The sequence below is a fragment of the Pinus tabuliformis genome, chromosome J (genome assembly GCF_031772625.1).
Source record: "Pinus tabuliformis cultivar Carrire ecotype Pingquan chromosome J, CPIR1, whole genome shotgun sequence".
NCBI lineage: Eukaryota > Viridiplantae > Streptophyta > Pinopsida > Pinales > Pinaceae > Pinus > Pinus tabuliformis.
This window is the reverse complement of record NC_142295.1, coordinates 788,939,973-788,952,042: the sequence shown is the minus strand read 5'-3', so window position 1 is coordinate 788,952,042 and position 12,070 is coordinate 788,939,973. Positions and strand designations below refer to the sequence as shown.

At 42.9% G+C, this 12,070-nt stretch overlaps 1 protein-coding gene across 3 annotated transcripts in view; it reads right to left on the bottom strand.

Moving 5' to 3' along the window:
- The window catches only part of LOC149229086 (putative LRR receptor-like serine/threonine-protein kinase At1g56140), a 135,612-nt gene that overhangs the window by 82,027 nt on the left and 41,515 nt on the right, over nucleotides 1-12,070 (bottom strand). For all 3 annotated transcript variants that reach the window (XM_089378457.1, XM_089378455.1, XM_089378456.1), the window contains 2 exons: nucleotides 6,545-6,616; nucleotides 6,330-6,395 (listed from right to left, as the gene is read on the bottom strand). In XM_089378457.1, coding sequence (XP_089234583.1) covers nucleotides 6,330-6,395; nucleotides 6,545-6,616 — 138 coding nt within the window. The remainder of the gene's footprint in view (nucleotides 1-6,329; nucleotides 6,396-6,544; nucleotides 6,617-12,070) is intronic.

The following is a 12,070-nucleotide window of genomic DNA, read 5'->3' as shown; positions in this document are numbered from 1 at the left end:
GTTTCTGTGCTGCATTAATAGCCAGCAGTGAATCCCCTTCTACAACAGTAGCCCCTGTTCCCAAGCGAATTAGTATCCGGAGTCCCTGCTCTAATGCAGTGAATTCTGTTTCATTGTTGGTCGCCTCTCCCATCGATTGGCTGAAGATATGTAGAATTTCACCTTTGTGGTCACGAAGGACACCTCCTAGGCCTGTTGGGCCAAGGTTGCCCGAGAGGCCCCATCAAAGTTCAGTTTGTGGAAACCTGGTTGAGGCAGTTGCCAAGAGGTTATGGAGGGGATTTGTTGAGGCCGATGCACATACGAGATGGATGCATTACCTGCAGTTATTCCAAACACTTGCAAAATTTGAATTTTAGTAGTAGACGGTTCAGTGTCCTATTCGGCTTTACACCTGGTAAGAGTCGTTTCCCTCATGTTCTGAAGAATATTAGCTTTAATAATCTCTATGGATCTGACTTCATTCTGAAACACTCTTCTATTCCGTTCTTTCCATGCTGACCAAACTAAGAAACCAGGGGTTAATTTCCATAAAGTGTTAACTGTTTGAGACTTGGAGTAATTGATTTTCCAATTTGCTATGCTTTCCTGTATTGAATTTCGGTTTCTGTCCGTGCTCTTAAAGACTGTCTCCATCCAATTCCATAGTTTGTTGGTCCATTCATAGGTATTAAGGAGGGGATTCATTGATTCCTCCTCATTTTCACAGAGGGGGCAGCGTGAGGGGCCTATGAATCCCTTTTTCCGTAGGTTTTCCTAGGTGAGGGTTCTGCAGTGCATCAGGAGCCACAGAAAGGTTTTTATCTTCGGCCATAGATCTACATCCCAGACCCTGTTGTGCCAATTGAATTTTTCTTCTTGGTCCCTTTCTTCTATGTATGCTCTTGCCTCTTTTAGTGTGAAGGTTCCCCCTTTGAGCTTGCCCCATCGCAGTTGATCTGCATCCTGAGCGCTGCAGATTTTCCTTTTAGCAAGATTTGTTTGCAGAGACATTAGGTTGTTATCCATTTCTTCTGATTGAAGGGTGTCGTTGAATATCCATTGTTTCCATGGCTGGTTCGCTGTGTCAGGTCTCCAGTAATGATCCACTGTTATCTTTCCTTGTTCCTGGTGTCTTCTTTGAATTGTTAGATAATTAGGGCATTCAAGTTTGGGCAATTGCTGCCAGGCATCCTCCCAAAACAGAGCAGTTTGTCCATTATGGACTTCCCAAAAACTATGCTCCTGTATTATGCTTCGATTGGCTCTTGCTAAGTTCCAGATTGGGGAGCCTTCTGGAGGTTCCTGGATTCTAATTAGATTCTGAGGGCTGCAATTGTCCGCATACTTGGCTTTCCAATGCTTGGCCCAGGGGGTGTTCGGTTCTTTCACCCACCGCCACCATAACTTGGCTCCACAGGCTCTGTTGATGGTGTAAGGGTCTTGTAGGCCTAACCCACCTAGGAGCTTGGGTTTGCATATTTTCTCCCAAGCTACTAAGGACCATTTCTGCTTGTCAGAGTTTCCCGACCAAAGGAAGGCTTTTTGGATGAGTCTTATTTTCTGAAGAACTCCTTTAGGGGCCGGGAGAGTGGAAAGCATGTACTGAGGGATGGCCTGGAGGACAGCTTTAGTGAGGACAAGGCGGCCTGCAAAGTTAAGGGCTCTATGAGTCCAATGCTTGCTGTGTTTCTCCAAATTGGATAGCATTTTCTCCCAATGACTCTTTTGCCAAGGTTTGTCAGTAAGAGGAACTCCTAAGTATCTGGAAGGAAGGTTACACCTCTTGAACCCGAGGATTTTGGAGAGATTTTTTTGGACTGCAAGGTGAGTGTTGAAAAAGAAAATAGAGGATTTAGTGAGATTTAGGTCCATACCTGAGGCTTTGCTGAAACGCTTGAGAATGGCTTTGAAGCCTTGAGCCTCTCGAATCGTGGGGGTGCCATGAAGCATAGTATCATCAACAAACTGCTGGTGGGTGGTAGCAGGGCAGGAGGGCATGGGCTGAAGGCCTTGAATTAAGTTGGCCTCTTTTGCACTTTTGATAATTCAGCTTAGACCTTCCATTAATATAACAAACAGAAAGGGGGATAAGGGATCCCCTTGACGAATACCTCTAGTTGGAGCGAACGGGGTTGTGGGAGCTCCGTTTACCAGGATGGAGAATCTGGTAGACTTGATTAGGGCTAGAATCCATTTTATCCATCGCTTAGCAAAACCAAGGGCCTCCAGTATGGCCTCCAAGTAGCTCCAGCTAACTTTATCATAGGCTTTAGAAAGGTCCAACTGCATGAGCATGCCAGATTTTTTCCGAGATTGAAGAGTATGAATCATCTCTTGAGCTAGCAATGTATTATCCATTATTTGTCGTCCCTCCACATAGCCCGATTGCTCTTCCAATATTATCCCAAGAAGAATTGGCTTTAGCCTGTTGGCTATGACTTTGGAGATAATCTTGTAAAGAACATTGCACAATGCAATTGGGCGAAACTTCGAGGGAGTGTTTGCTTCCTCCTCTTTTGGTATAAGGGTTATGAAGGTTGAGTTGAGGGATTTGAGGATGGATGAGGATTGCCGGGAATCCTCCACCACCTCCCAAACTTCCACCTTGACTATCTCCCAACAGGCTTTATAAAAATCGATGGTAAAGCCATCCGGTCCTGGAGCCTTACCATTGGGCATATCTCGCACTGCTTCTTCCACTTCTTCCATGGTGATCGGGCGATTCAAATATTTGTTTTGCTCCTCTGTTATTATCTTGGGAATGGAGGTCATTATATCTCTTATAGCTTCCTCTCTGTTGATGTCTGGCTCCAAAGCAATCTGGCTGAAATGATTAATGAGGAGGGTTGAGATGTCCTGATGGGTTTGTACAGAGGTACCCTGTTCATTTTTCATCCTGATGATTTTATTTGCACATCTGTGATCAATGGCCGAGCGATGGAAGAATTTTGTATTCTTCTCTCCTTCTTTGAGCCATTGGATTCGGGATTTTTGCTTCCACAAGGTTTCCTCCTGGTGACATCTGGCCTGCCACTTCTGCATGAGTATCTGCTCTATGTTCATTGCTTCCTGGTTGATATTTCCCTGGAGCCACTCCTTATGAATCTGTTCTAACTGATTCTCCAGTAGCTTCTTATCTTTGAATATGTTGCCGAAGACCTCCTGGTTCCAGGACTTTAATCTAGATTTGATATGTTTGAGTCTGGCTTGGAGTTTGTACATCTTGGTTCCTCTTGTTTCTAGCAGCTCATTCCACCATTGTTTTATTTTTGAGATGAACTCTGAATGGCTGAGCCAAAACTTCTCAAATCTGAATGGCTTGTTCCTTGGGGTGCCGAGGATGGCCGCATTCATAGATATAGGCCAATGGTCAGAACCTCCACTTGGTAGAATATCCGAATCCACTGTGATCCCTTCAAGAAGAATGTTTTCTGTTACTAAGAATCTGTCAAGTCTAGAGGCAATTTGCCTTTCACCGCCCCTTTTGTTGTTCCAGGTATAAGCTCCGCTCCTGGGGATAATGTCTACAAGCTTCGCTATTTTGATAAAATTATTGAAAGCTTCTGCATCCCGATTGAGCATCCTGATGCCTCCTTTCTTTTCTATGAGCAAAGTGATCATATTAAAATCTCCTCCATAAATTGTTTTTGCTAGTGGATATCTTTGCTGCAGGTTGGAGAGACTTCTAAGCATTGTCAGTTTTTCCTCTAGTTTCTGAGGGCTGTACACATTAGTACAAAGATAAGTGTCTGAATTCCCAATGATCTGGATTTCTATGGAAATGGCTGATCTAGATGCCTCTGCAGAGATAAGATGTATAACCTGAGGATTCCAGAGAGTAGCTAAGCCACCCTCCATTCCAATCCTTTCTACCTCTATGCATTCCATTCTTTTGCCAACTTTTTTACTTATTACTTTCATTATTTGACTAGAACATTTTGTTTCTTGCAAAAAAATCATATCAGGTTGTTCATTTATGACTTTTTTCCTTAATAGACGTTGTTTCTTTTGGCTGTTTAGCCCTCTAGCATTCCATGAAAGTATTTTCATAATTGACAGATTTTTAGGAAGTAAGTGTGAAAGCCTCAAGGGCTTTCATCTTACCTGAGTTAAGGAGCATTTGACCGAGCTCTTGGAGTGCCTCATTGTTTGTTCTTCTGCCTCGTTTTTTCCAGTGCTTGGGATTGTTGGTGGTTTGATGCAGTCCTTGAGCTTTCACCCCCAGTCCTTTTGTTGCTCCAAAGCTTCTTTTCTGCATATCCAGTTCTGCTTTTTGTCTTGCTAGGAATAATGAGTTTACTCTGTTCACCTCCTCCTCAGGTATGTGTTCTATGCCTTTCTTCTTCCATTGTTCTACCATGTTTAGTAGATCCATACCTTCTTGTTCTAGGATGTCGCTGAGATCCATGTCCTCTATACCCATTTCGCTGGTTATCATTTCTGAGTCTTCTTCCAGTTCTTCTGTTAGTACTGGAAAGTGAGGGATGTTATTTGAAGGGATGGGATTGGGATCTTGTGTCCTCTGTGTTGTATTGGTCTGGCTAACCTGCAGTGGATTTTGCTCTTGATTGGCCTCCTCTGCTTCCGTTTCTGATTCCAGCACCTCAAAGGCGTTGCCTGTGCTTTTAATGGATGTGCTTGCTTTATGTTGTTGTCTCCTGTTGGCTCTCTGTTTACCATGAGGTCGGGTGAAAGCTTCCTTATTTTGCCCTATGTTATCCTTGGGCTTTTCCATTGTTTTGTTCATTGGGCATTCCCTAAATAAGTGTCCATGTTCATGGCATTTTCTACAGCGAAATGGGATCTGCTCATAGTCTATAGCTTGAAAGTAAACTTCATCCCTATATTCCAACCAGAGACCTTCATGCAGAGCCCCTGAAACATCCATCTTGACACAGAATCTAGCGTAGGAGGTTTACCTCTTTTGTATTGTTGCCTCCAAAGCTTTAATGAAGGTACCTAACTTATTACCTATCTATTCCAGCGCCGCATGTCTCCAATAGTCAATCGGGAGAGAGAATAGGCGTATCCAGACAGGTACCTGTTTGAAAGTTTCCTGTTCGGGTGCAAAGTTGGGCTTCCATGGTCTCATGTATAGTCTGGCTGAGGCGAAAAAATATGGTCCTCCGTCGAAGATGCGATCCTTGTCATCCAGATTTGTGAAAACCACCGTGAAGAAGCCTTTGGCTCCCAGGTGAAGCCTTACATCCCCTTTTGGCTTCCATTGTTGCTTGATCCATAAGCATAGGGCTCGTTCTGTTGGCCAAAAACCCATAAACTTGCAGATCACAGCATGTACTGCCATATGATCTCGGTAAGCCTGTAGTTTCGGGTCAGAGATTATTACCTGCAGGTTTTCTGCGGTTTTAGGCTTGCAATGCCCTTGGTTCTCCTACTTTCTGGCTCCCGTGGCTATTCCTTCCTGATCTGTTTCAGACTGGTGCAGATCTTCAGTGTTTCCTGTTATCTTGTCCTCAGACTCCTTCTCTTGTGGTCCCTGTTCAGGAACAGGGTTTTCCTTTTCTCTGCCTATTGTACTGTTGCTATTATTTTTTCCTTTTCGCCTCTGAGTGGTCCTAGGCTCCTCGCTTAGTTTCCCTTTTTTGCTTGGTTCCTTCTTTCTTGTCTTCTCAGATCCAGATATCTACACCCCATCCAGTGGGGCTTTTCCTTTTTGCATCATTGCCTGTTTGTACGATGGGGTCCTAATGGACCACGTGCTTTTCATTTGTTGGGTCAGAACCTGCCCTCTTCTACGAAGTTCTGCACCCCTGGCGCTGTCCTCCTCCAGAGCTTGGTACTGTGATCACAGGTTGCACAGGTTTCCAGCAAACCCTAGCTCAGAGCTTGAAAAAACCTGAGGATTGACTCAAAAACTCATCATTACTAGTATCACTTATTACAATTCCCCTCAAGGTGTGGAATCTGGGAACAAGAAAGATGATGAGAAGATAGAAGTAGAGTTAAAAAACTTTGTTCACTGATGGTATCTGATGGTATAAGTGTCCTCTGGATCATCCTTGGGCATGGAGTCTTTCATTTAATCATCAGGTGCCACTCCAATGGTCAACAGGGTTCTAGCTGCAAACTCCATCAATGTGATGAAAATCACAATGCGAAACATTATACAATATGAGGTGTAACAGGCCCATTAGATCATTTAGGGATACCCTTGTAAAATTAGTAATCACTAGCTTCAAATTGAAAGAAATCAAGTAAGGTGAATTTTAATGTTATCCAGACTCTAGTTACCTTTATAGGTTGGAAATTTCGTGGTAATAACAGTGTGTACACTATTTTACTAAATGCTCACCCAAACTGAGATGTGTAAAGAAAATATTACTCACACTTTTTTGCCGGATCCACTTAGCCAGGAAGGGAGTTGTCCTGTCAACTGATTGCTTCCAAGGAACCTGAAAAGTAAACACACTGCTCTTAAATTTTCCATCCTAGTATTCTTTTATTATCAAAACATTGGAATCAAAAGCTTGGAATACTGTCTATTAAAATAAAAACTCTGCATAGCCCTTAGTTTTTAATGTCTCCCTGATGCATTACTTACAAGTATTTCAAAGAGCTCATGTTTCTTAAGGAATCTGGAATTTGTCCTGTCAAATTGTTAAAGCTCAAATCCCTGCCACAAGGGAACTTAAATTAAATACATTCAAAATATCAAAGCACATATGGTTGTAGAAAAACTCAAAATAATGTACATAGTAACATACAGATCCATGAAAAGGACATCCCTAGAATACAAATTCAGTGAAACAACCACACACAAGAAAATTCAGCATTGCTTTCTTCTTTAAATCTTTTTCCAGTATTGTCTTAAATATGAACATAGTTCCTCAAATGACTTATACTGACCATCTTAAGTAGACACGTTGCTGTTCTGGTAAACTTTTAAATAACTGATTTTCTAATGGATGTTTCCAGCTATGCCCAATTCTAATGCATTCCATGTATCAAAATGCCTTGCAAAAAATTATTCTCCAATAATTGGTCATTAAGTTGATACTTCACATTATTGAGACATATTTCTAGTTACTTGAAAAGCAAACTAGGCATGAATATAAATTAATACTTACTTTCATATACGATGCTTCAGCTTAGGTAAACTTTAAACATAATCATAGAGAGAGATTGAGTGCAAATATCTATAGATGATCATCACGAAAAGTACTTCATGTCTATTTTTAACATAATTTTTCAGCACTAGGTTATTTTTAGTGCTCCTCGTGTGAGAAACATTAGTTGTGACAAGATATCTACCTGAGGCTAGTTTCATTAAAAGCTGAAGATCTGTTATTGTCTTCAGCCTCCATTTGCTAATAATTTGAGATATGTACTATTGACAAGAGCGAAGACAGTGAATTTGAGAGTTACCTCTCCAAGTTCCTCTCTTTGTGTGATGCACGTGGATTCAGTTTTTAGCATTTCTCGTGTATTTGCAACTTCTCTTATATTTTCTTTTACTTGAATTTGGATTCTTATATTTCTCTACTTCTTAATAAGGATTGGTTTAGCACTCCCACTTTGTACTTACGTTGGATGTACTCTTTTAGTCCCACTGACCTACTTTTTTGGTCATTTGTTGCACATTAACAAATATTAACTCTTCCACTGTGTGTTCATGTATCAGCAGGTACCAAAGCCTCATTCTGGTTCTCATCCTGGTCATGTTCAAATCGCACCCTTGTATTTGGCTCTGTATTGAACTGAATCTTCAGTGGGATATGTTTTATGTTTGCTCTTTATTATTTTCTCCTTGACCAATTCTCTTATTTTGAGGAAGCTAAATCTTTTAAGCCAATTTGGTGCTGACTAATTTTGTGTTGTATGACCTACATTTATGTTGAATGGCTTGGTTTTCTACCATACAGCCTTCTATTTTGCTAAGTGGGCCGTGGCATGCTTTCTGCCACACGGTTTGCTTATTTTATTTGCAGCCTACTTTTTGGATGCACAACCTGTTTTTCAAGCTTCTTCTTTTTTATCTGAGATGATAGAAAAATTAGAGCACATGCACAACAGGAGACCTGGGAAAATCCAGGCCGCAAAAAACCAAAACAGAAAGTATGTGAGTCTGTGCACCTACAGAAAAAGATTCAACATCATGACAAAAAGCACTGAATTTGACTCGCACAAGAAAAGACAACTCCAGCTGCTTAAAAGACCTTTTTTTGTATGACTTTCTGTTAGTCTAGTTCTTTGTTGTACATGAAAAAGTTTAAAAATAGTAATCAGAATCCGTAAAACAACTGAAAGAAACCAAAAACCTTCTACAAGCGAGAGAATAGATGATAATCAATTAGATCTACTGTATTTAAAATACATAAGAGCGCCTCTATTTATAGCAATGGAAGATGCCCAGCAGCTAGCTATTACACCTAGGTAGATGAGAAATCCTACATGAGCTTACAACCAAAAACAGTTGAATGCTTTGGGAAAATACACATTGGAAAATGCCAATGCATGGAAAAAATAACACTGACATGTCCCCTTAAGCAAAATGTAGGGGGTAAACAAGGAACACAGAAATGGGTCCCAACAACTAGGCTTGCTAAGGCACCCATGTACATACTCTCATAAGCAGAGAAAAGGATAAAAACCCATAGGAAAAAAAGTCGTCCCTTAGAGAGAGAAAACAACAAAAAGAAAAAAGTGGAGGACTCAAGATGACCCCCCAAGGACAACTTCCTTCACTCCAAACATCAATCGTGACTGAAGAAACAAGGTGATGCCGAAGGTTAAGTGAAGATGTCAGCAAGTTGTACTTCAGTAGGAAAATACTCCAAGCAAAGAACACCATCCTGGATGAGTTGCTGAATGAAGTGAATTTGGATCTCAATGTGTTTTGTTCTTTGATGCTCCATCGGGATGTGAGAAATGCATCTGGCACTCTGATTATCACATCATAGTGTTGTAGGATGATCCTGATGAATGCCAAATTCTATCATCAACTATCAAAGACAAAGAACTTGCTACCTAAAAAGAATTGCAGCACAATGCTTAGCTTCTACAGAAGATAATGCAATTATGCAATTGTTGTTTGCTTCTTGCAAGACCAAGCAATAGGAGCAGATCCAAGGCAAAAGGTAAAGCCAAATGTGGACTTCCAATTATCAACTGGACAGACCCAATCAAAATTAGTGAAGCCCACAAAGTGCATTGAGTGACAAAAGTGGTAGTACCATGATGTTGATTTTGGGTAGCATCGGATGTGCTCTAGGCACGAAAATTGGTGGAGAGACTAAAGCACATGAGATCTCCAATACTCAGAAATGGTTTGGGCATAATCTAACCAGTTTGGAAGATATTAAAATAATTAATATTTTTAATGAAGTCCCTAAGTCTAAACTTAGGGAAAATAAAATATTAAATGTGAATTAATATAAAACTGAGTTAGAATGGTCCAAAAGTCATGGATCAAGCCAAATCTAATCTTAGCCGTTGATTAGAGATTTAATGTCGGCCGTTGAATTGTCAAAGAGAAAAGTATAAGAGGAGGCTTGAGGGTCACTTGGAGAATACACCGAGTTGATCAAGAATTCGATTTTCTGGGGCAGGGCTTGCTGAGGAAATCGAAAGAGTAATCAGAGTTGCAGCTGAGGGGCAATGAATGCAGTAGCAAAGAGGCAGAGATAGTACCGGGAGCATCAGCGCAGAAGTCGGGAGAGGGTTGACGCAGAGCCAGCTAGAGGCCACGCAGAAGCAGCCAGAGGCAGCCAGGAGCTGCGCAGAGCCTAAGGAGGGCCAACGTGGGAGATGCAGAGGCTCCAAAGGCTGACACAGAGCCCAAAGAGGCAGACGTTGGACCAGAGAGGCTGACGTTGGGCAGACGCTGGGCTAGAGAGGCTGACGTTGGGCAGACGCTGGGCTAGAGAGGCTGACGCAGACCCTAGAGGTTGACGTTGGGAGATTTCGTGGGGCAGATTTGGGCTGATATCTGTCTCCAACTGAGAGCTACCAAGGGCATTCTCTGTTGGGTGAGCCATTTCTGGCACCAAGATTGTATTATGAAACTGCTTAATAATAAAACCCTCAGATAGTTGCACCGGTTTCCCCGCATTGGGTTTTTCCAGGGACATTAGTCCAAAAATAACGGTGTCACTTGTGTGCTTGTTTTTCCTTCAATTGATGATCTGTATGTGTTGAGACTGTACTTGTATTTATTTTCAGTATTTAAATGGTAAATAACTTGTTAATTAACAAAACAAGTAGGAAGAAATAAATCAGAAAGTACAGGAAGGATTTCTAACAGATAGACTTAGAAATTCCAACATGGTATCAGAGCCAGGTTGTAGATCACAGGATAACTGAGGGCATCAGCCGAGCAAAGCAGCAACAGCAGAAACAGTGGTCCCAAGTGACAGAAGTTGTTCCTAGCGTAAAAACAGCAAGGAAAGGGTGACGCGGTGCCTGCGTCATCAGTTCGAGCTGAGAAGAGGATCAGCGCAGTGGTAGAGAGGAGCAGACCTGACCTACGCAGTGCCCAGTCATCTTTCTTAGTCAGGATGGATTGACGCCCATGGCCAGAAGGTGCGGATTTTGCTAGTGTCAGGATTACACAGAACCTAGAAACTCTAAACTTCAGTTTTCTAGGGCATAGGAGGCTGTGGATAAGTTGTGGAGTGAAGCTGGTGGGGTACTGTGGTCAGAACAGTACCTAACAGGGCAAAACCAAGGAGGAGGGAGATGCTGCCGAGGATTTCTAGCCAAGAAATCTGGATTACTGGTGTAGCTGCACTAAAGATCGGAGTGGAGGCATCTCGACATTGGCAGAGGGGTTTCCAAGAGGGAAATCAAGGCTCAGAGGGAGTCACACCAAGAACTTCCAGGAGGGAAGTAAAGAGACTCGGAAGAGTTGAAAGAGGAGCAGCGAAATGGCAGTGAATGGGGTAAGAGATCAGGACAGACTAGACGAAGCCTAAAACTTCGTAGTCTGGAAGGCCAGGATCTTGTTTGTTCTAGACAGGAATCGTTTCAAGAACTTCGCCTTGAAAACAATAGCGATCCCAGTTGATCTGGCAGAGAACGAAAAGTACGAGGAGGCAATGGCGAGGACCAAGAGCATCATCCTTGATGGGGTCAAGGACTATGTAGTACCACATATTGCCGAAAAGGACACGGCAAATGCGATGTGGGAGGCCCTGACGAAATTGTATCAACATACTTCTGTGCAGAGGAAGATGCTACTAGAAAATCAGTTGTAGTCATACCAGATGCAAAAGGGAGAATAGATAGACACCTTCCTCGGTCGATTGAAGGAGATCCGGGATCAGCTGACTTCCATAGGGGCCACGCCGGATGAGGAGATGTTGGTGAGGACCGCATTGAACGCAGTCTCAGAGGATTGGGAGGTATTTGTCCAGAGCATATTGGGCAGGTCGACCCTTCCAGATTGGGAGGAACTGTGGGCGGCTCTTCGTCAAGAAGAGATCAAAAGGCTAACCAAGGCGGGAAGCAGCAGCAAGGGGGTCAAAATCAAGAAGGAGGAAGAGGAGGATGCTGCCCTAGCATCTGAGGGAAAGCAGGAGAAACGGAAGAAGAAGGACCTCTCCAAGGTCAAATGCTTCCACTGTGGGGAACTGGGTCACTATGCGAGCCAGTGTCCAAGGAAGAAGAGCCAAGGATAGGTTTATGAGACCAAGGTTGCGCCAGCAAGGGCAAAGAAAGAAGTGGAGATAGATGATGACTATGCCATGAGTGCTCATGCACCACTTGAGAGGAAGTGGGGAGACATCGAGTTGTAATCAGACGGACTACAAGGAATGAGGGGCAGGATCCTTGAGGTACCCAACCTCTTGGATTATACCTTGCTACGAGAGCCTCGAAGAGGAGTAGCAGGACTGGCGGATGTCAGTAGAGACGGATGCGGATGGAGCGACAGAGGGAGCTACAGTGCAGGAGTCCCAGGACAGCGTGAGGCAGCAGTGCGAGATGCACAAAGTTGTTGCAGCAACGCAGAGGTCAGAGAGGGAGCACTTGTCAGTGACAGAGGGAGCTTCAGCATCGGGAGTGTTTCTAGCCTGACGGAGATGTCAGAGTTGGGAGATCAGTTACTTACTTCTTAGTAACTGAGTTG